Source organism: Pelobates fuscus, chromosome 11, assembly GCF_036172605.1.
Source record: "Pelobates fuscus isolate aPelFus1 chromosome 11, aPelFus1.pri, whole genome shotgun sequence".
NCBI lineage: Eukaryota > Metazoa > Chordata > Amphibia > Anura > Pelobatidae > Pelobates > Pelobates fuscus.
The window spans coordinates 129,034,517-129,060,007 of NC_086327.1; the positions used below are offsets into that span (position 1 = coordinate 129,034,517).

The 25,491-nt window shown below is 44.0% G+C and overlaps 1 protein-coding gene across 6 annotated transcripts in view; it reads right to left on the reverse strand.

Annotated features, from left to right (window-relative positions):
- PKNOX2 (PBX/knotted 1 homeobox 2) overlaps positions 1-25,491 on the reverse strand; it is a 327,238-nt gene that overhangs the window by 1,378 nt on the left and 300,369 nt on the right. For all 6 annotated transcript variants that reach the window (XM_063436753.1, XM_063436752.1, XM_063436748.1 and 3 more), the window contains 2 exons: positions 12,308-12,384; positions 441-619 (listed from right to left, as the gene is read on the reverse strand). In XM_063436753.1, coding sequence (XP_063292823.1) covers positions 441-619; positions 12,308-12,384 — 256 coding nt within the window. The remainder of the gene's footprint in view (positions 1-440; positions 620-12,307; positions 12,385-25,491) is intronic.

Consider the following 25,491-nt stretch of genomic DNA (forward strand, 5'->3'; position numbering starts at 1 on the left):
TATTAATAATTATATTATAAGTAGTTACGATAAGTATTGCATTGGGTATACTTTTAGAGTTTTCATAGTTGGAATTTATTTGTTAGAATGTATATATATCTGTCATATAGGAAGAGCAATATCAAAGGTATACTTTAATACAATAGATAAATGTAAGGTTTCTTGTCACTTTATTAAACTATCCAACGATTGTTTCAGCCAGATAAATAGGCTGCTGCAGTTTCATTAAAGAATATTATAGATAAACCAAATCTATAACCACATGACCACATTGTCTGGTTGTAATACAATATGGCTTTGCGTTTTCTGTCTTTGTGATGATGCAGTATATATTACCTCTTTATATTTACTTGTACCTCTCTCAACTCTTTCTGGATGATCAGTCACGAAATAAGTTAATTTAGTAAAAACTATCTAGCAGCAAATGTCTCCAAACTCACCATCAGGATTGCTCCCGGGTAGAACTCCGGGCTGCTGAAGAACTCCCGCGGCAATGGAATTAGGCCAGAACCTTTGTGTTGGCCGATGCTGAGACTTTATTTTCTTGGCTTTTGGTGCTGGGTCAGGGTTGCTGGCATCTAACATGGGCTGGAGAATGCGCCTCCTGGCATTAATGAACCTAGAACAGAAGTGATAGCATTTATCACAAGTTTCTTAAAGGGATACTAAAGGCATAAAAACTATTTTAGCTTAATGAAGCAACTTTGGTGTATAGATCATGCCCAGCATTCTCACTGCTCAATTTTCTGCCATTTGTTTATACAGGCCTAACCACATCTCCTGGCTGTAAATCACACAGCCTACATGTAAACAAAATGGTTTAATTTTCAATCAGATCTTAACTCATTTTATACGTTTTATCTCCTGCTCTGTAAATTGAACTGTAATTACACACTGGAAGATCCTGCAGGGTCTATCAGGCTATTAATAGAGCAGGAGATAAAAAAAAATCCTAAATTAAACAGACTGTGCAATAAGGAAGTATAAACATTATATGACTCTTTACAGGAAGTGTTTAGGAGGGCTGTGGAAGTCACATGCAGGAAGGTGTGACTAGGACTGCATAAGCAAAGTGATTTAACTCCTAAATGACTGGGAATTAAACAGTGAAACTGCAGGGGCATGATCTATACACCAAAACTACTTAATTAAGATGAAGTTATTTTGTTGCCTATAGTGTTTTTTGTTTTTTTCATCAATCTTTAGAATATTGAAAATGTAAGAAAAATAGTCAAAAAATAGACAATAACCTCATTTGACATTTAAGAAAAAAATATTAGTCAGACTAGACTCATGAAATTAAGAAACTGCTTCTGAGGCTCATAAGTGTGACATTAGATAACTAACAGTAGAACTTAAAGTAGATTAGCAACATTGCATAGTAGTGAAGTGGAGAATATAAATTCTACGTGTAGGAATGTAGCCCTAATCAGTATCTTGGCCAGACAATTAGTGTCCGGACAACCTCAGCCTACACCAGCTCTAATGCTGGTCTGGGTTTTGTTGATGTGAAGGAAAGGTGAGCACATTACTTCAACAAGACTACCTGGAGGGGATAAGGGGATAAGAGTAACTGCCACCTAGGCCTCTAACATGTAGGATATGCTGACTAGTGTTTTCATATCATCATTTTTCTGCTGTTTAAAAATAGCAGGCAGTGCATTGGGATGCCAGTTGGAGCAATACTGCAGGAGTTAGGCAGACCTCTACTAGCCCAGCAGTGTGTGGGTTTGTATGTGGCCCATTGTCACATTCGCCGATGGTACTCACCTGTCCCAGGGCGTCCACGACGCCCTGGAGGTCAGTCTGCAGCAGTTATAAGGCCTGTGGCTGCTGCACCCCAGTCTGCATCCTCTGAACCTCGATTCACGGCCTGGGAACTCGGAGTGATTGCTCCAGGATTCCAAGATGGCAGCCGCTGAATGAGGAGACTGGTCTGCAGGTCAGAGGAGGTGTGGCTGAGGGGCGAAGCTTCCAAGATAGCGGCCGCTGCATGAGGAGACTGGTCTGCAGGTCAGAGGTTGGACGAGGTGTGGTTGAGGAGCGGAGCTTCCAAGATAGCGGCCGCTGCATGAGGAGACTGGTCTGCAGGTCAGAGGTTGGACGAGGTGTGGCTGAGGGGCGGAGCTTCCAAGATAGCGGCCGCTGCATGAGGAGACTGGTCTGCAGGTCTGAGGAGGTGTGGCTGAGGGGCGGAGCTTTCAAGATAGCGACCACTGCATGCGGAGACTGGTCTGCAGGTCAGAGGTTGGACAAGGTGTGGCTGAGGGGCGGAGCTTCCAAGATAGCAGTCGCTGCATGAGGAGACTGGTCTGCAGGTCCAAGGAGGTGTGGCTGATGGGCGGAGCTTTCAAGATAGCGACCACTGCATGAGGAGACTGGTCTGCAGGTCAGAGGTTGGACGAGGTGTGGCTGAGGGGCGGAGCTTCCAAGATGGAGGCCGCTGCATAAGGAGACTGGTCTGCAGGTCAGAGGAGGTGTGGCTGAGGGGCGAAGCTTCCAAGATAGCAGCCGCTGCATGAGGAGACTAGTCTGCAGGTCAGAGGTTGGACGAGGTGTGGCTGAGGGGCGGAGCTTCCAAGAAAGCGGACGCTGCATGAGGAGACTGGTCTGCAGGTTAGAGGTTGGACGAGGTGTGGCTGAGGGGCGGAGCTTCCAAGATAGCAGCCGTTGCATGAGGAGACTGGTCTGCAGGTCAGAGGTTGGAGGAGCTGTGACTGAGGGGCGGAGCCAGGACAATGATGCATCCAAGATGTGGCTGAGTCCCACAGTCTGTCACATTGATCTCAGATAACCCCTCCTATAGGTGAGATCAGGTTATGTGATTGAGCCACTCCACTTTCAGTCAGTGCTTGGTTGTTTTCTTGCCTGCCTCAGAACTCCTAGCGTTTGTTTCCCTGTGTTTCCTGTCCTTGCTGGTTGCCTTACTTTGCCTGCTGTCTGGATTTTGATGATTGCCACCCGCCCTGACCAATGGACTGTCTGAATTTGATTTCTGCCTGACCCTTCTACGAATACCTGGCCTCCCCCATGCCATCACTGAACCAACAGAATCCTGTTCTCAATTTCCGGATCTCTGTGGATTATGCTTGTAAGGGAGAGCTCCAGGACTGAACATGACTCCAGTGGTTTGTTACACCCATAATGTAATTGTAACATTTCCAGGGAGACTGCAGTGTGTGGAGCTATAATGATTATGTTCAATGTCCCTGGAGGTGTTTGAAGTAAGGTGCCTTGATCTCCAGCATTTCTCCTTTTACCCATCTCAAACCTCACTTGCCCTAACTCTGCAACCTCACTCTACAACGTCACTCTCTCCTCTCAACTAGACATCATGGCACCTCCTACAATTAAATGCAGCAAGCGTTCCCAATTACAACCCTGGCACACCAAACTTACCCGATATCTCCAAAAATGTTCAAGAACTGCTGAACACTGTTGGAGAATGTCTCACTCTGCACCTGACTTCCTCCACTATAAATTTATGCTGCGCTCCTACACTCTGGCTCTTTCCTCTACAAAAGTAAATTACTTCAACACCCTCATAAGCACACTGTCCCGCCAACCCAAATCCCTATTTCACACTTTTACTACTCTCTTTCGCCCTGTTGCTCCCCCTCCTCCTACCTGTCAGTCCGCCTCAAACTTTGCAACTCACTTCACTGAGAAGATTTCTTCAATCAGGAAAGAGATCTCTAGCCTCTCTCTCTCTTCTTCAAATATATCACCCAACCCCACTCGCTTCACTGTTTTATGCTCATTCGCACCTACTACAACAGAAGAGGTTTTTGCTCTGCTCCGGTCCTCCCGCCCCACCACCTGTTTCCTCGATCCTATTCCCTTATATCTCATCCGCACTCTGTCTCCCTCTCTCACTCTTCCTCTCACTGAAAATTTCAATCTCTCCCTTTCCTCCGGCACATTTCCATCACCCTTCAAGCATGCAACCATAACGCCAATTCTGAAAAAGCCCAACCTTGACCCTAATTCCCCATCCAACTACCACTCTACATCGCTACTGCCGTTTGCCTCCAAGATCCTTGAGAGAGTTGTGTATGCAAGATTTACAGACTTCCTGGAATCCAACTCTCTGCTTGACCCGCTTCAGTCTGGATTCTGCGCTCGTAACTCTGTTGAAACAGCTGTGACCAAAGTATCCAACGATTTAATCGCTGCTAAATCTTGCAGCCATTACTCTATCCTAATTCTCCTTGATCTTTCTGCTGCCTTTGACATTGTTGATCATCAACAGCTTCTTCTCATTCTCCGTAATCTCGATCTACGGGATATTGCTCTCTCCTGGTGCTCCTCCTACTTCTCCCAGTGCTTTTTCAGTATTTCTTTCTCAGGCTCTGCCTCTTTCCCTCAACCCCTCTCTGTTGGTGTTGTCCTTGGTCCCCTACTGTTCTCTATCTATACTGCCTCCCTTGGTAAACTCATCGGCTCCTTCGGCTTCCAGTATCATTTCTATGCAAATGACACACAAATTTATCTGTCGTCTCCTGATCTCTCTCCGCCCATCTTGACTCGTGTCTCTGACTGCCTCTCCGTGATTTCCTGGATGGATGCTCACTTCCTTAAACGCAGCCTGTCCAAAACAGAACTTCTGGTCTCTCCTCCATCAAGTGTTGCAAACCCCGTGTCTGTCTCCCTACAAGACAATGCCGCCACCATCACCTCTACCTCGCAAGCACGCTGCCTAGGTGTTCTCTTTGACTCCGACCTCTCCTTCACCCCTCATGTCCAGTCGATCGCCAAATCCTGCCACTTCCATCTCAAAAACATAGCTCGCATCCGCCCTTATTTAACACCAGTGTGGCTAAGGTCCATGGTGTTGTTCTTTCTCGCCTTGACTACTGCAATCCCCTTCTCAGTGGTCTTACGTGTTCCCAGATTGCACCGCTGCAATCTATAATGAATACGGCGTCAAGGCTCATTTTCCTGTCCGCCCACACCTCCCATGCCTCCCCCCTCTGTCAGTCCCTACATTGGCTTCCATTTAGATATATGGCTCAATTTAAGATTCTGGTGCTTGCTTACGAGTCCCTACATAATGCTGCTCCAACCTACCTATCCTCCCTAATACACAGGTATGTCCCGTCGAGGCCCCTACGCTCTGCCAAAGACCTATGTCTATCCTCTGCCCGTACACCCACATCTGATGCTCACCTCCAAGACTTCTCCAGGGCTGCACCTTTTCTGTGGAACTCCCTTCCCTTCTCTGTTAGACTTTCACCCAGTCTCCACTCCTTCAAAATATCTTTGAAACCTCACTTCTTCAGGAAAGCATATCATATAAACTGTTAGCAGGTTTTCATCCCCGCCTCCCCATGACTCCTCTCTTGCAACTGTCACAAATAACCTACTAAGTTCTCAGTGAATACTTTTCTAGCAACCTATTTCATTACCCCTACTCATACCCTTTGTGTCACTATACCCCACTCCCTCTAGCATGTAAGCTCATTGAGCAGGGCACTCCACCCCTCTGTTCCTGTGCGTCCATTTGTCTGGTTACATTTACGTGTCTGTTAGTCCACCCATTGTACAGCGCTACGGAATTTGCTGGCGCTATATAAATAATAAAATAATAATAATAATAATAATTAAGAGGGTCTCCATCACCAGGCACACACAGATCTCTTTAACACTGCGTCACGCCGCACAGGTCACACTAATGGAGAATGTAGACATATGGCGTCACACCTTACAGCAGCTCCATCTGTCAAATTCACATTTATCGCATATACAGAAACTAGCCACCAACCAAGGTCTCGGATTTCCTTCTTCTCTTGTTTTTTTTCACAGATTTATGTTTTGTTTATTTTTATCGACTGGTTTTCCAGGTGTTTACAGCTTGGTTTATGCTCTATATAAATTGACGAAGTTTTACAGGTTATTTGATATTTTATTTTAAATTCCTCAATGCTTCTGAATTCCATCTCTCTTTACGGACATCATAATCCCCCTTGTGATCCATGCTATAAAGATCACGTAGCCGTACATTTTCCTAAACTGTCTGCATTTTGTTGGATATATTTTCTCCAAGGTTTATCAACCTAATTACTATATATCTCAAGGTGTAATGTATCCTTCGCCCACGAGAGGGAGCACATAGCATTGGAATGCCAGTAGAGTGTGTGTATTACTCCACAGAAAGAACAAGCACCATACAATCCGCTTCAAGTTTGATAATAAAAGTGAGGCACAAAACCAGGTACAAACTTGTCATATAGTCTCGAACAGGCCTAATCAGGATTAAATGTCCAAGGTTTTTGGAGTTGTACATGACTTCTATTACGGTTGCATTTAAAAGACACAGGAGTAAAATGGGTTAAAGTATTACGCTATCTATGCACTATATCCATTGCAGTGTTTTGAGGTGGTCATGGTGTTTGGAACCTGTATGTGTGGGGGTAGAAGTCCATAGAGTTCTGGGCTGGCTAATATTCTGTGCATAAAAGGCATCCGTAGATGGATGGCCAACGGCAGCATGGCCTCTTCTACTTCCGCCTAATCTCCAGGACATCCCACCTACTGCAGGGAAGGGGACTGACATCTGAGAAAAGGTTTGGGTGAAGGCAGAACTCGTCACGGGATCACAGGTACGTTTTGTATTATTCTACAGAGGGTGATTATGCCTGGAAGAGTTGCTCCATCCAAACACAATGTTTTATTGAAATACTCTTTATGATTGGAGTAACACTTTAACCAAAAATTCTATATATGTAAATTAGATAATTGAGCTAATTGAAATAAGTTTTTATTTTGCGTTATTCAAATTAGCGCATTAAGGACAACTTGATGTGCTGGATCCTAAACATTACCCGGGTGTGTTTATATTTGCTTAACTTGAAAATCTGTTTATTATTTAATTCAATTCTGAGGCCTTACATAAAGCCTAAGGCAGGGATGCTCATAAGGTAGATCCCTAGACGTTGACGAACTACAACTTTACAGGATTCCTTCATTTTGCTGAGCTATTTCAATTGCTTTTGTTAGATTTATTCATTGCAAACAGCCGAAAGTCTTTAACTCTAGAAAATAAACCTAATTTTTTTTATTGGGGATTGGATAATTTTGATTACAACTGTACGTCTGCTACCACTTGCAAACAGCAGATCATAATATTAAATTTAATCCACCATAACTTTATAGAGCAAGTCACCATTTTAATAGACATATACAAATTAATATATAAAAATATCCCTAAAATATGATTTTTCATATAAATTTCTAAACATCAATAAAACCAGACATCTCTGTGAGATTCTTTCGTTACTGACAATGTATCTTCTGCTGGGTCTATTCAATAAGCTCAGCCATCCAGCTGTCATATAGCAAAATATAAAATTAAAAGCATATGGGAGCCAATATTAACCCATTTAACTATAGAGACATTTAAAACCTCCATCTATGCCCCCCAACCACTATGCCGCCACGTGATTAACAGCCAGAGGCTGCTTAACGTGACTGTCCCAGCACTGGTGGGGTTAAAATAAAATAGCAACTGGTATGCTATTGCTAAAGCACTTTATGTGTGAAGAGTTTGTGCTCTTTTCTCAAGTTTTTTCTGAACGTGCATACCCATCTAAGTAATGCTCTATCTTGTACTCCTCTCACTTTCCCTTTTCTCCCTCAGTATCAAAATCTTTTCTTACACCTACTTCCCTCAGCCTCCCAGCAACCTCCACATTAACCCCTCTAAGCTGCACTCCCCCTTCTTTCATCTCATGCCCTGCACTCTATTCTCTCCATCCTTCTCCCACTCAATCTCATCCCAAGAATCCATCCATATAAAACCCACTCACACTTTCTGTCTCTATCTCTCCTCCTGCTTCTAGTAGCTGGTGATGTCTCTCCCAACCCAGGGCCCGTCATCTGCTCTACTCACACTAAGTCAACCAGAAACCACACAAACCTCATCCCAATACCATGCCGTCCATCCCCATCTACCAATATTCAGTGCGCACTCTGGAACGCCCGCTCCATCTGCAGCAATATAAAATCAACAGCCATACACAACCTCTTCATCTCAAATTCTTTCACACTACTTGCACTCACTGAGACCAGGCTGTCCCCCTCTGATACTGCTACTCCTGCTTCCTTATATTATGGTGGGTTAAAATTCTCCCACACTCCCAGACCAAACAACTGTAAAGGAGGTAGTGTAGGCATCCTTCTCTCCCCTCAATGTACCTTTACTTCCTTTGAAGTTCACACTGTCCGTCTATTTAAACCCACTCCTCTAAGAATTGCCATCATTTATTGTCCCCAGTCATCCTAGGCTAGTTATTGAATTCTCCTTGACCTGTCTGCGGCTTTTGACACTGTTGATCATCAACAGCTTCTTCTCATCCTCCGCAATATCGGTCTACAAGATATTGCTCTCTCCTGGTGCTCCTCCTACCTCTGCCAGCGCTCTTTCAGTGTTTCTTTCTCTGGCTCTGCTTATTCTCCCCAACTCCTCTCAATTGGTGTCCCCCAAGGTTCAGTCCTTGGTCCCCTACTGTTCTCCATCTATACTGCCTCCCTTGGTAAACTCATTAGCTCCTTTGGCTTCCAATATCATTTCTATGCGGATGACACGCAAATCTACCTGTCCTCTCCTGATCTCTCCCCGTCCCTCTTGACTAGTGTCTCTGACTGCCTCTCTGCTGTTTCTAACTGGATGGCTGCCCACTTCCTTAAACTAAACTTGACCAAAACTGAAATTCTGGTCTTTCCTCCCTCAAGTGTTGTTACTCCGGTGTCTCCCTCCCTCCAAGTTAACGGTGCTACCATCAGCTACACCACGCAGGCTCGCTGATTAGGTGTTCTCTTTGACTCCGACCTCTCCTTCAAGCCTCATGTTCACTCTATCGCCAAATCCTGTCATTTCCATCTCAAAAACATTGTGCGCATCCGCCCCTACTTAACACCAGATGCGACTAAGGTGTTGGCCAATTCCACTGTCCTTTCTCGCCTTGACTACAGTAATCCGCTTCTCAGTGGTCTTACGTGCTCCCAACTTGCGCCGTTACAGTCCATAATGAATGCGGCGGCAAGGCTCATCTTCCTGTCCGCCCACACCTCCCATGCCTCACCCTTCTGTCAGTCCCTACATTGGCTTCCTATAAAATATAGAGCTCAATTTAAAATTCTGGTTCTTGCTTTCAAATCTCTACATAATGCTGCTCCCACCTATCTATCCTCCCTTATACACAAGTATGTCCCGTCTAGGCCCTTATGATCTGCTGAAGACTTAAGTCTATCTTCTGTCCGTACTCCTACCTCTGATGCTCGCCTTCAAGATTTCTCGAGGGCTGCACAGTTCCTGTGGAACTCGCTTCCCTCCTCCTCCACAAAATCGTTAAAAACCCACTTCTTCATAAAAGCGTATCAATTAAACTGTTAATAGATCCTAACTAATTCCTCTTCTGCAACTGTCACTAGTCTAATACTATCCTTACCTTTTTGTGCCATTTTAACCCACTCCCTCTAGCATGTAAGCTCATTGAGCAGGGCCCTCAACCCCTCTGTTCCTGTGTGTCCAACTTGTCTGGTTACAACTACATGTCTGTTCGTCCACCCATTGTAAAGCACTGCGGAATTTGACGGCACTCTCTATAAATATAATAATAATAATAACACTTTTCTTCCTGGCTACCCCATTTCCTCTCCTCTTGCACTCTTTCCCTCATTCTTGAGGACTTTAATATCTCAATCAAAACCCTTACTGCCCTGATGCCTCTCGTCTGCTCTCTATAACCTTCATTGGCTTCCCGTAAGATATAGGGCTCAATTTAAGATCCTGCCACTTGCTTACAAATCTCTACACAATGCTGCTCCCACCTACTTATTCTCTAACTTACTTATGCCCTCCATCCCTCCCGGGGTATGGGCCACTAAAGGTAGATCTCCAGAGACTTTTGTCCTGGGCCATTCTTTCTAGTTGACTCCAGGTGTAGCCCTTCCTTGTGATGTCTGCCTCGAGGTCGCTTTGCCAGGTGTTTCTCGGACGGTCTCTCTTCCTCTTTCCTTGGGGATTCCACCTGAGAGCCTGCCTGGTAATGTTGGTTGGCGGTTTGCGCAGGGTATGCCTATCCAGCCCCATCTTCTCTTCCAGATTCCTCACTAGTCTTCACTAATACACAAATATGTCCCGTCTAGGCCCCTATGCTCTGCCGGAGACCTACGTCTAACCTCTGTTCGGATTCCTACCTCTGATGCTCACCTTAAAGACTTCTGTGGGACTGCACCATTTTTATGGAATGCTCTTCCCCTCTCTGTTAGACTCTCACCTAATCTCCACTCCTTTAAAAAATCTTTGAAAACTCAATTCTTTAGGAAAGTATATCAATTAAACTGTGAACAGCTTTCCCCCCTCCCAGCATCCTGACTCCTCTCCTGAAACGGTCATCAAAACCAAACACTAAGACCTCAATGAACACTATCCTAGCAACCTACTTTTCTACCCTACGCTTACCTTTTGTGTCACTATCCCCCACTCCCTCTAGAATCTTAGCTTATTAAGCAAGGCCCTCAACCCCTCTGTTCCTGTGCGTCAAACCTGACTGGTTAAAAATATGTGTCTGTTAGTCCACCCATTGTACAGCGCTACTGAACTTGCGGTTTATAAATAATAATAATAATAATAATTTTACAAAAAGTGCAGATGTTATAGAAATGGACACTTTTATAAATTAACCTAATTACACCCCCCGGCTGTCAATCAGACACTCAAGTTTGCTTAGCTCAGTGGAGTTTACCCAAGAGGCAGCAATTGCCCAGAGCACCTCCCTTGCAAAGACGCTTCATTGAGTAGGAAAGTCTGTGATTGGACAGCCACAGGGCAGGGTTAGAGGCAGGGGGGGGGGGGGAGGGGGGCTTGCAATGGCTTCTCATTGAGCTGTTATAGTTGTTCTGGTTTGGTAAGATGATATTTAATAAGCCCTCAAAGAAAACATTAAAAAAATGCTTTTATGCATGTTATCTTTAGGTTATATCTACAAAATTTTAACTTTTTTTTTTTTAATGGAGCGGTTTTTAAATCCAGCACATTCTTAATTTCCCGCCCCCCCTCCCCCCCTGGACAAACACAACATTCACCACAAACCAGTGGTGGCACAGCGAGGTGGCCCATGCACTTACAGCCACCTAATGGCCATTTTTTTATCAGAGATCTGGTTAGGCACAATGGCCCTTTAACAGCACAACCTGTACGTGAGCACAATGCACTTTGTGATGGTAGTCATCATCACCTGGGGTTTCATACAGATATTTTATGTAGGGCCCTGGAGTGTTACTATGTTTATTGTGGGTGCAGGGTGTGTGTGTAATGTGGTTGTTTCGGGTTAAAGAATATTGTGTAATAACAGGAGGGCAGGTTAGTATGAGTGTGTGCAGAGTGTGTAAAAACCAGGAGGGTAAGTTAGTGTGAGTATGTAATAACCAGGGGGGCAAGTTAGTTGGCCTGAATGAGATAGGGTTCAGGTTAATAAAGTACTTTTAGTACATTAGGAGTGTATATTGATTAGCAGTACAAGTAACGTACATATATAGATATTTTGGGGTGCATTAAAGATGATTAACTTTGAATTCTGATTTTTATTCAGGTAAGGCGTGTGTTACTGGTTTTAGAGCAGACTCAATCAGTCTGTGTAATGTCATAGGAATCCAGATATTAGTGAGAGAATCATCTTTGATTGGGAGCATTCAGGGAGAATCATTGGCTCTCTGGCGGTTCTGGGGTGCAATACGTTTAATACATAAAAGTGATGTCAGAATACTTTACTGTGAAATTCTCAAGTACCCTGACCAGTCGTGGTCCCTTTTTGAAAACCTGCAAATGGTAAATCACGTTGATTAAAGTTGGAAGTGGCTTACAATAAGGTGGTGATGGAAGGGTAAGTGGAAATATAGTGACCTTGTCGTACTACCAAGCATCTTTCAAATCATCAGCCACTACAGGACAAAATCTTGCACACAGTTTCCGAATCATCAGCTATTCAGAGGCCCCACAGATTGTCCTTCTCTGAGAATTTTTGTTTTATGGGATCTATATTCAGGGTCTCTTGATTCATCAGATAACATATGTTTATCCCCTTGCCCTGCTTGCTAATGATCAATCCAAAGAAGCACTATATTCTAGACTCGGAATATTCTGTGTATCATATTAAGCTGTATTGATGGGAGAGAGATTCTGTCTGCAGTTTGTGTGCGGCCTCATGTGAGTTTGTCTAGAGGGAAGTGATTTATAGCTTGTGCACGTGTTAATAAACATTCTTCACGCCTTTCACATTCACACGGTTCATCTGAGGGCACTCACCAGTTGTTGACTTGCAATAGTGTAAGATTTGTCTGAGTTGCGATTTGTCGCTTCTCATCCTCGGTGGGGTATGGGTGCTGAAAGAGACAGAACAAAGCGGTCAATATGTGGAAAACCAGTTAACAGGTAGTTATGGTGCGAAGAAAACATATCTGGTACTTTGGGAAATCTTTGACGTTGGAAAATGTTTATAAAACCTGACTCTGTAACCGATAAATTATTCCCTGTTGCAAGACATTGTTTAGAATGAGTAAATCATTAAAAAAAAGACTTGTTCCACTGTGTCCCTTCACTCATCTATATAATACAAGTTAATAGAGGAGGTTCATCGGACTGTGTGAAACACATTTCGCAAGGGCCGATGCTCATCTCGCGTAATCTTTGTTGGAACATATTGCCAATTATTATTATTAAACATGCTCACATTGATAGACACGATCTGATTTAAATATGATTGAAATGTATCCTATGTAGTCTTGGTTGCACATTATATCCCGTAATTCCGATCTCAATTATTTCAGTAGATACCCATTGGAAACATGATTCAATCCACCTTGCCACATATTATACGGTCTGTAAATATGATATATCACAAAAATTAAAGCATTAACTCAGAAAGATAGACGAGATGCCTTCTATCTTGCCAAACAGGGAACGGCCTTTCTAGAAAATCTTTCTAATTCATTGAAACCAACCCAAATATTTGACTTGAAATATTTATATAGATACAAAATATCTTTTATCATTGTGGACGCACACACTCCATTTCAGCTTCAACTAGGAATCAAATGTAGATGAAGCAGATAGTCTATCACTGCCTTCAGAGCCCAAAGAAAAGGACGTGATTGTTCAAGGAGCACCGTTAGCTTAGGTTTTGTTCTATTTAAAGTTATAGGGGACCATTTCATGTCTCCCAGAAACAGGAGTGGCAGCGAAGACGTGCCATACATACAATGAGTAAATTATAGACGGTACCATGGCTTCAATATCTTCAACATACACAGCACTAAGGACACATGCTAGCAATTGACACGTAAATAGACCGCTGCAGTTCAACAAAGACTGAGCAGATTCTTTGGTGCATTTTAGCCGTGTATGCGGACAGAGAATACTTAAAGGGACAAGCGTCACTTGACAATTATTTTCTTTTAAACCAGCAAACACTTTTACAAATTTGCAAACCAAATTGAAGCAAAATACACTTTGGAACGTGTGTTGCATTGTTGGGTAGATCTCTCTGCTAGGGTAGTTTATTCAGCCCCCCCTATCTTCCCATCTCAGTTTCAGAGCAGTCCAGTAATGACAGAAACAGGCCATCATTGTGCAGCAGTAGGAGAGAGAAACCCAACACCAGAGCCTGCTCTGCATGGTCACACTGATCAGACTCCCTCTCTTTCCCCCCTGTCTGCATGTAACAAGTTGAACAGATCTTGAAACTCCTCATGTGTAAATCTGTCAGGCACGCCCAATGCACATTTCCTGCATTCCTAGGGATAGCACAATGATTGGTTAGATCAGTGTCTCCCCTGGAGTGGGAGTAGAAATCACAACAAAGAAGAAGCAGGTAAATATGAAGAAAAATAAATATATCAAATTTACCTGTTTTTTTTTTCTTTCGTGCAAAATCTTGTCTCAAAGTGATGCATGTCCCTTTAAAACTTCAGAAGCCAAACCAAAACCCTCAGCTAAATTTTTTAGCACTGAAGCTATGCTTATAGGACCGCAGATGGCAGCAGCGAGCTATAAATCCTCCCTTCTTGTTGTGCAGAATCCCCTTTCTGTGTTCAGGTTTGCCCTATCTCTTCTTATTAACCGCGTCTTCTGTAACAGCCATCGCTCCAGCCTACTGCGACTTAACGTTAAAGAAAGGCTGTTTAGGGTTTTACATTCTCTCAGTGCAAAGAGTTTTGTGTTTTGCCCTGGAGTATATGCCTCGGACAGCTTACTTATAGTGCTTTGCAGAAATAGACTTCCAGCAGCGAGGACTCGAAGAATCAACGTGTACGAGGGATAGAACATATTCTCTCTCTGCGGCGACTGAAACCCAATACAAGGGCCAGGCATCTTATCAGAACTTTATTTATTTAGTCTTCTAGAAAAATTGATGTTTTGTAAACCTGAAGCCAACACAGACGGCACTTGGAGGGGGTCAGACACTAAGGGGATGTGATAATCTAAATGACATTAGTTGAAACATTCCATTGCAGTGTTAATATATCCTTAAGAAGGTTCGTAATGTTTAACATATACATTGATACCTTCTGACAGCAGCTATTAAGCCTCTTTATATAGTGCGTTACACCATTCACGGACTGGCTATTTGTCTTAATGTGAATAAAGTGCGCACCCCATGCATGTGTTACACCACTCCCATATTTAAAGGGTTACTCAAATAATTTAAAAAAGTATTTCCTTTCAACTAAGCAAATAGATTTTAAAGGGAATTTATGAACACACACCCAGGTCCTCTATCTTTATATGAAATAAAACATTCTGTACAGATCACACCACAGCAGACAATGTATGTGTTTAATGTCCTCTCTTGTCACCTTACGTCCTCAGCAGCCAAATGTATCCACATCTAACAATTCAAGAGGCAAAAAGAGGTCGATCCCGTGAGTTCAAAGTACACAGGAGCCCACTATAAATCAGAACAACCAACACAACCAACACACTCTGGCGCAGCTCTATTCCAACAGCGTTTATCATTTCAATACTTTTCCTGAACTTCCCTAAATGTGTAGCTTTTTTCCTTAAATATTCTACATGTATTTTCACAGGGCTTTCTCAGTGTATCAGATATATACACCCATAGATAGATAATTATTATAATTCTGTAGGACTTTTTTGTGGAAACGTTTTTTAAATCCTTAGCTAAGTTAACAATTTTCGACAAAAAAAAAGCAGCATTAGAAGTGAAATCTAGAGGCATCTTTTAAAAAGCAGTTATTCAAAATAAGTCATTCTGATTTTTATTTAGTTTTATTTTGGGGTATTTTTATGGCTGCATGTAAATAATGGCTACAAAATCGGCAGTGAGCATGTTTTAACCATGAAAACTTTATACTTGGAAGATGTCATGTCTGCATTTGATTTAGTGCTAACAAGACAGTAGACATGTGCAATTTGTTTCATTCCGAATGTACATTCGGACGAATTTCACTCAATTCGGACATTCGGATGCTTACGAATGTACAACGTTTGAATTGCCGAATTTCCAAAGTGCCGAATCGAACGAATTGCCAAAGTTCTGAAGTGCTTCGGATTTCTGAAAGGGGCAAAACAAGTGGTTAGGGTTTAGGGTTTGGGTTTGGGGCAAAACAAGTGGTTAGGATTAGGGGTTAAGGTTAGGGTCCGCATTACCAAAGTTCCGAATTGCCGAAGTACCGAACCGAATGTCATTGGTCCGAATTCTTGAAGCAGACACATTTTTTTTACTTACTTGAATTTCCAAACCAAACCAAACTTTTGCCCATGCACATCCCTACTACACAGATCCCTACAAAACAAACGGCAGCTTGATTGGGTTAATTTCACAGTGATCGTAGTCTGAGTGAAACAGATTATCTGTAGACCACTGAGTCACATCGAGATGAGAAAAGGATCAATGGCCAGGTAACTACTGCTTTGGAAATCACTTGTTACATGTACCCAGAATAGGGAGAAGAAGACAAAAGTATTTTCCAACTAATTGTCATTTGAGAACATGTCTCCTCACCCTACAAATGGTCACTTTATTGATATAACTAGGTTGCTTCTCCTATAGAACCGAATTGCCGAAGTTATGAAGTGCTTCGGATTTCTGAAAAGTGGCAAAACAAGCAGTTAGGGTTAGGGGCAAAACAAGTGGTTAGGGTTAGGAGTTAGGGTTATGGTCCGAATTACGAAGTTCCGAATTGCCGAAGTTCCAAATTGCCAAAGTGCCGAACCGAATGCCATTGGTCCAAATTGCCAAAGCAGACAATTTTTTTTTACTTACCCTAATTTCCAAACCAAATTTTTGGCCAATGCACATCACTACTACACTGATCTTCACAAAAAACAAACGGCAGCTCGATGTCACATCGAAATGAGAAAAGGATCAATGGCCAGGTAACTATTGCTTTGAAAATCACTTGTTATACATGTACCCAGAATAGGGAGAAGAAGAGAAAAGTCTTTTCCAACTAATTGTGATTTAAGAATATGTTTCCTCACGCCTACAATTGGTCACATCATTGATATCACTAGGTTGCTTCTCATATAGAAGGGCCAAGTTTAGTTGAACACAGGGAGGGTTATGGGGACATTCTTTGTTTCTCAGTCCACCTGTCATGGACCCAATCATGCCTTTGATAACTTTGCTAAGACTTGGTCCCGGCCCTCTCTCTATATATTAATGATCCGTCTCTCACCTCTAATATCCACGCTGCACTCCAGAATGCCCATATATACATTAGCACATGTTTGCCAGTGGCCACATTTACACGTCTAGCACCAGCTATGTGGCGTTGTCACTAATGGACTTTAATCAGCAGAGACAAGGAGATGAGTGAACCTGAGGATTCTCAAAGCACCTTTACATTTTAGGCCAGAGTAGCTGAACTGATCATTTTTCCAGTTTGGCTATTTTGGCCGTACACCGTAATCTCTCACTTCAGTGAATAACTCTGAGAGTATATTCTCCGTAGGTCTGAGAAAGGACTGATCATTCGGTGGCTGCTCACATTCTGGCTTTCGAGAGGTTAATTGGACCACAGATGCCAAAAGCAGTAAAAATACCAATTTAAACAAAAAAAAAAAGTGAGACAGTAGCAAATAATAAAGGAAGATGTGAAATATCAGAAATTCTATTAAACACATTGGCATTGGCAGCGGGTCACCGCTGGGCTAATGAATATTAAAGGTTCAGTGACATTTAAGATTTCATTAGCTCGCCCTTCACATAAAGTCATCTTTAAATGGCCAGTGGTTTTACTTTGCGACTTATTGAGACGATTTTCAACTGAAGATTCCAGGGAAGCAGATTTATAGCGACATCCTCTACAAATATCCATTTATTTCATTCAAATCTTTTTACTGCTGGTATTTACACCTACAAAATATTGCTGGAAGCTCGTCAGGTGAATTTTAATTTCAAATAAGATAATAAAGGTCCGATTCGGCAATAAAAAGATACAATTTGGCAACTTCCAAGCTAATCTTGTACAATGTGTCAGCTTCCAAGCTAATCTTGTACAATCCGACAACATCCAAGCTAATCTTGTACAATCTGGCAACTTCCAAGCTAATCTTGTACAATTCGGCAACATCCAAGCTAATCTTGTACAATTCGTCAACATCCAAGCTAACCTTGTATAATCCGGCAACATCCAAGCTAATCTTGTACAATCTGGCAACATCCAAGCTAATATTGTACAATCCGGCAACATCCAAGCTAATCTTGTACAATCTGGCAACTTCCAAGCTAATCTTGTACAATTCGGCAACATCCAAGCTAATCTTGTACAATTCATCAACATCCAAGCTAACCTTGTATAATCCGGCAACATCCAAGCTAATCTTGTACAATCTGGCAACTTCCAAGCTAATCTTGTACAGTTTGGCAACTTCTAAGCTAATCTTGTACAATTCGGCAACTTCCAAGATAATCTTGTACCATTCAACAACTTCCAAGTTTATCTTGTACAATTTAGCAGCTTCCAAGCTAATCTTGTACAATTCGGGAGCTTCCAAGCTAATATTGCACTGTTCGGCAGCTTCCAAGCTAATCTTGTACAATTCAGTAGTAATACGTCATCTTGTATCCAAGTCACGATACTAAGCAGAGACCTCGTCTTTTACTGTGAGGAAGTCAGCGAGGTTTAGACAAAGACAACAGGTGAACCTGAGAGACAAACTTGCAAAACACAAATCTCCTTTTATGATCCAAAAATAGATCTTCGACTCTAACACCCCCACCCCCACCCCCATTAACTGTATGAAAACACCCCTTAACTATGTACTAACCCTCCATTAATTGTATAAAAACACCCTATTAACTATATAATAGGCCCCCATTAATTGTATGAAAACACCCCCATTAGCTATATACTAACTCTCCATTAATTGTTTTGTTACCCTGACCCACTTTACCTCCTGGTTCATTAGCTACCTGCACCCCCTCTACCTCGTGGGTCATTAGCTACCCTGCCACCCCTCTACCTTCTAAATCATTAGCTACCCTGCCCCACTTTACCTCCTGGTTCATTAGCTACCTGCACCCCCTCTACCTCGTGGGTCATTATCTACCCTGCCACCCCTCTACCTCTTGGGCCATTTGCTATCCTCCCCCCCCCCACCTCCTGGGTCATTAATTGGTGACCCTCTACCTCGTGGGTCACCAGCACTCTGTTCTCCCAACACTCTGCCCAGACACCTGATACAGTTTTCACACCTGTGCGCTAGTTAGGAAATGCTATTTCATTCATGGCTTCCCAGTTCCAGTAAGCTCTGTCCTCCCCACCCACCACCACAGTCCATGTCAGTGGGTATTGAATTGGGCAAAATTGACAAAATAGTGGTTGACGGGTTATAATTTTAGGAGGGATAACTTGAAGTTTGGAAGTTTCCTCAGAAATGTCTAAAATAAATCGTAATATTGAGAATTTTCTTATTTCCAGGTTTGCATGACCCCTTATTAAACTGAACTCCCATCAGGCTGCACCTCAACACCAATCAGAGCACCTGTGTGAAACAGCGGGCAACCAAATCCATCCCCAGCTCAGAAACTGTGCCAAAACAGCACCGAGTATACTGGACACCGAGCGAAACAGCACCGAGTATACTGGACATCGAGCAAAGCAGCACTGAGTATACTGGACACAGAGCGAAGCAGCACCGAGTATACTGGACACCGAGCGAAACAGCACCGAGTATACTGGACACAGAGCGAAACAGCACCGAGTATACTGGAACCGAGCGAAGCAGCACTGAGTATACTGGACACCGAGCGAAGCAGCACTGAGTATACTGGACACCGAGCGAAACAGCACCGAGTATACTGGACACCGAGTGAAGCAGCACTGAGTATACTGGACACCGAGCGAAACAGCACCGAGTATACTGGACACCGAGCGAAACAGCACCGAGTATACTGGACACCGAGCGAAGCAGCACCGAGTATACTGGACACCGAGCGAAGCAGCACTGAGTATACTGGACACCGAGCGAAGCAGCACTGAGTATACTGGACACCAAGCGAAACAGCACCAAGTATACTGGACACTGAGCGAAACAGCACCGAGTATACTGGACACCGAGCGAAACACACTGAGTATACTGGACACTGTGCGAAACAGCACTGAGTATACTGGACACCGAGCGAAACAGCACCGAGTATACTGGACACCGAGCGAAACAGCACCGAGTATACTGGACACCGAGCGAAACAGCACTGAGTATACTGGACACCGAGCGAAACAGCACCGAGTATACTGGACACCGAGCGAAACAGCACCGAGTATACTGGACACCGAGCAAAGCAGCACTGAGTATACTGGACACAGAGCGAAGCAGCACTGAGTATACTGGACACCGAGCGAAACAGCACCGAGTATACTGGACACAGAGCGAAACAGCACTGAGTATACTGGACACCGAGCGAAACAGCACCGAGTATACTGGACACCGAGCGATACAGCACCGAGTATACTGGAACCGAGCGAAGCTGCACTGAGTATACTGGACACCGAGCGAAGCAGCACTGAGTATACTGGACACCGAGCGAAACAGCACCGAGTATACTGGACACCGAGTGAAGCAGCACTGAGTATACTGGACACCGAGCGAAACAGCACCGAGTATACTGGACACCGAGCGAAACAGCACCGAGTATACTGGACACCGAGCGAAGCAGCACCGAGTATACTGGACACAGAGTGAAGCAGCACTGAGTATACTGGACACCGAGCGAAGCAGCACTGAGTATACTGGACACCAAGCGAAACAGCACCAAGTATACTGGACACTGAGCGAAACAGCACCGAGTATACTGGACACCGAGCGAAACACACTGAGTATACTGGACACTGTGCGAAACAGCACTGAGTATACTGGACACCGAGCGAAACAGCACCGAGTATACTGGACACCGAGCGAAACAGCACCGAGTCTACTGGACACCGAGCGAAACACACTGAGTATACTGGACACCGAGCGAAACAGCACCAAGTATACTGGACACCGAATGAAACAGCACTGAGTATACTGGACACCGAGCGAAACAGCACTGAGTATACTGGACACTGAGCGAAACAGCACCGAGTATACTGGACACCAAGCGAAGCAGCACTGAGTATACTGGACACCAAGCGAAACAGCACTGAGTATACTGGACACTGAGCGAAACAGCACCGAGTACACTGGACACCAAGCGAAACAGCACTGAGTACACTGGACACCAAGCGAAACAGCACTGAGTATACTGGACACCAAGCAGAACAGCACTGAGTATACTGGACACCAAGCGAAACAGAACTGAGTATACTGGACACCAAGCAGAACAGCACTGAGTATACTGGACACAAAGCAGAACAGCACTGAGTATACTGGACACCAAGCGAATCAGCACTGAGTATACTGGACACCAAGCGAGCCAGCACTGAGTATACTGGACACCAAGCAGAACAGCACTGAGTATACTGGACACCGAGCGAACCAGCACTGAGTATACTGGACACCAAGCAGAACAGCACTGAGTATACTGGACACAGAGCGAAACAGCACTGAGTATACTGGACACCAAGCAGAACAGCACTGAGTATACTGGACACCAAGCGAAACAGCACTGAGTACACTGGACACCAAGCAGAACAGCACTGAGTATACTGGACACCAAGCAGAACAGCACTGAGTATACTGGACACAGAGCGAAACAGCACTGAGTATACTGGACACCGAGCGAAACAGCACTGAGTACACTGGACACCGAGCGAAACAGCACTGAGTATACTGGACACCAAGTAGAACAGCACTGAGTATACTGGACACAGAGCGCAATAGCATTGAGTATACTGGACACCAAGCGAACCAGCACTGAGTACACTGGACACCAAGCGAAACAGCACTGAGTATACTGGACACAGAGCGAAACAGCACTGAGTATACTGGACACCAAGCAGAACAGCACTGAGTATACTGGTCACCAAGCAGAACAGCACTGAGTATACTGGATACAGAGCAAAACAACACTGAGTATACTGGACACAGAGCGAAACAGCACTGAGTATACTGGACACAGAGCGAAACAGCACTGAGTATACTCGATACAGAGTAAACCAGCACTGAGTATACTGGATACAGAGCAAAACAGCACCAAGTATCCTGGACACCAAGCAGAACAGCACTGAGTATACTATACACAGAGCGAATCAGCATAGAGTATACTGGACACCAAGCGAAGCAGCACTGAGTATACTGGACACAGAGTGAAACAGCCTGAGTTTACTGGATACAGAGCGAACCAGCACTGAGTACACTGGACACCGAGCGAAACAGCACTGAGTATACTGGACACCGAGAGAACCAGCACTGAGTATACTGGACACCGAGCGAAACAGCACTGAGTATACTGGACACAGAGCAAAACAGCACTGAGTATACTGGACACCAAGCAGAACAGTACTGAGTATACTGGATACAGAGAGAAATAGCATCAAGTATACTGGACACCGAGCAGAACAGCACTGAGTATACTGGACACCGAGCAGAACAGCACTGAGTATACTGGACACAGAGCAAAACAGCACTGAGTATACTGGATACAGAGCAAAACAGCACCGAGTATACTGGACACCAAGCAGAACAGCACTGAGTATACTAGACACAGAGCGAATCAGCATTGAGTATACTGGACACAAAGCAAAGCAATAATGAGCTGAACGTGGCTTTGTTTAGTGGTCACAGGGCTGAACGTGGCCTTGTACAGTGGTCACAGGGCTGAACGTGGCTTTGTTTAGGGGTCACAGGGCTGAACGTGGCCTTGTACAGTGGTCACAGGGCTGAACGTGGCTTTGTTTAGTGGTCACAGGGCTGAACGTGGCTTTGTTTAGTGGTCACAGGGCTGAACGTGGCCTTGTACAGTGGTCACAGGGCTGAACGTGGCTTTGTTTAGTGGTCACAGGGCTGAACGTGGCCTTGTACAGTGGTCACAGGGCTGAACGTGGCTTTGTTTAGTGGTCACAGGGCTGAAAGTGGCTTTGTTTTAGTGGTCACAGGGCTGAACGTGGCTTTGTTTTAGTGGTCACAGGGCTGAACGTGGCCTTGTACAGTGGTCACAGGGCTGAACGTGGCTTTGTTTAGTGGTCACAGGGCTGAACGTGGCTTTGTTTTAGTGGTCACAGGGCTGAACGTGGCCTTGTACAGTGGTCACAGGGCTGAACGTGGCTTTGTTTAGTGGTCACAGGGCTGAACGTGGCTTTGTTTTAGTGGTCACAGGGCTGAACGTGGCCTTGTACAGTGGTCACAGGGCTGAACGTGGCTTTGTTTTAGTGGTCACAGGGCTGAACGTGGCCTTGTACAGTGGTCACAGGGCTGAACGTGGCCTTGTACAGTGGTCACAGGGCTGAACGTGGCCTTGTACAGTGGTAACAGGGCTGAACGTGGCTTTGTTTAGTGGTCACAGGGCTGAACGTGGCCTTGTACAGTGGTCACATGGTTAGATGTGGTGTTTACTGGTTGCAGGGCCAAGCACCGCTTTGTTTACTAGTCATAGGACTTTTCTTATTGGTTACATAGCTAAATGACTGTCAGATGTGCTAAGATTTGGAAAGTGAAACCTCCCTAAACCCAGCTTCAAGCATCTAATTAGGACAGGCTGTAGAGAACATCCCGGGGTCTCCAGCTAACTCCACTAATTGCAGGAATGTGTGTGAAGTCTACATGGAAAAAGAGAAACATCGCCAATTGCAGTTTAATTCTTTCAATTCTTGGGCAGTTTATGAGTGAATTATACTGCGTCCAATTCTACTGTATAATTCCCCCAGTATAGTATATTAAAACATTAAACCAGTAACATTCTGGAGCTATTGGATTGGTTCGTGAAAACGGCAACCATATTCCTTCATATTACAGTACGGTTTACAAAATAAACACAGATAAACCTGGCCCCCTATCAGGTAAAGACAGTCATGTTGAATTGAATTATTTTTATGATTTAAGGAAGAAGAGAGTCAGATTACAGTGTCTAATGTAATCTGCAATATCTAGTTTGTATTGTAAGGTTGTAGACGTAGTAAGGGCCACCATCAGGGGGTGACAACCTTGACGGGCCCCCCATTCCTAATATGCACACATATATAGCGATTAAGGCTATATATCGGGACCACCTGATGGGCATTTGTCTTCAGAGGCCTGGTCGCGCAATTAGAGATCCACAGTGCTGAGCCCTGTAATTATCATGGCAGTGCTGGGGATGAAGTGAGCGTTGGTCTCTTCCTCCTAGCTAACACCTGTGCGAGAGGGGAGAGCCAGACACTGACTCCCACCAGCTCAAGCCAGTGGAGCGAAGCCTGCACCCAAAAGGTGGTGATCCGGCTGCCGGTTGAAACACGTATCGGGTGCATACTGACGTGGTTTTTAGACTTCACAAACCTCTTCCTGATATAACTTAAAATCTTTTCAGCCTCTGGTCCAGCTAGGACTAGTTTATTTATTTATTTGTTATCTCCTTTGGTTATACCCCACATACAAATTCTTACCTAAGAACCTCTTTGTGACTTTAACTCAAGGCCCCGTCAACTCAAGGGTGACAGGGCATTATCCCATTTCAATCACAAGCTGTTTGATCCTGTTACTTTGGGTTTACAACATGAAGGGAACAAGTGCCGGCTGTCAAATTTGTGGGGACTAGCAGTTCAGCTAATTTGAGACTGTAATAAGGCGCTTGCACCCTTCCTGCGGCCTAGAATTTATGGAACTATATGTACAGAGATCCGTGGGACGGCCATGACCCTCTACCAGAGAAAATCAAATTACAAACTTTTCCTATTGTGCTGCTGACACCTCCCACTGCAGCTCCACACAGGGTAAAGAAATCCCCAAAAATAGAAAAAATGAGGGCAGCACAAACAATTGCAAATGCACACACTAAGTGCTACAAAAATATTTATTTACAAGGACATAAGGTACAAACGTTTTGGGTTATCCCCTATATCAATGCATGTCCTTTGCAGTTTCTGTATGTGTGTATCTATGTGCCAGTGTGTTTACCTGTGTGTCTGTGTGTATATATCTGTCAGTTTGTGTATGTATCTACGTGTCAGTGTGTGTCTGTGTATCTGTATATGTGTTAGTGTGTGCGCGTTAATGTGTATCAGTGTGTGTGGCAGTGTCACACAAATGCAGGCCAGCATTAAAACACCAATATTCACATACACATACTCCATACCAAAACATGCTTACATTTAAACACAAACACACTGCATTTTTGTGGACGGGCTTTGGGGTGGGCACTGTGGGTGGACTGGGGGCTGGCCCAAGTTAAGCCCAGACCTTGAGCTTTGTCATGGGCCCCAAATTTCTAATGGCAGCCCTGCCTGTAGTGTTCTGATTGTAGTGGCAGTGTTCTGCTTGTAGTGTAAGGTTGTAGCTGTAGTGTTCTGTTAGTAGTGTAAGGTTGTAGCTGTAATGTGCTGTTTGTAGTGTAAATACGTAGCTTCTAGAAGTTAGCTCAGGAGTTTGGCAAACCTTTATCCGTGTTCTAGAAACAAATGAGTTAGCATTTCTTCTTGCTTATTTGCTCATGTACACTCCGTCTTAATTTCCCCTTTGTCTGAGACAGTTTAATTTACCAGGGAATTTATGTCTTCGTTAAAGACTCGGCTTCCTGATGGCTTTTAATGGGCGACTTTAATGTTCTTCATGCGGTTGCCTTGTACAATCAAGCATTGAGGCAGGATGCAGCACAAATAAAATCAGAGACCTCAAAATAAGCAAATTCCTTTTAAAGGGAAACTCAAGTCTTTCGGAGAAAGTTTGAGGGGCTTCCACTGAAATGTCTGGGATATTAATGGCTCTTTAGCGCTAACAAATAAACCTTTTAATCCCAAGCGATTATGGATGACATCTACATTTGTGAATATTAATTTTCCCATGATATTGCTTGATTGAATTTTTCACTTATTTTTTTCACAGTTTTGGTCAGTTGGAGACATTCAAGAATTTCC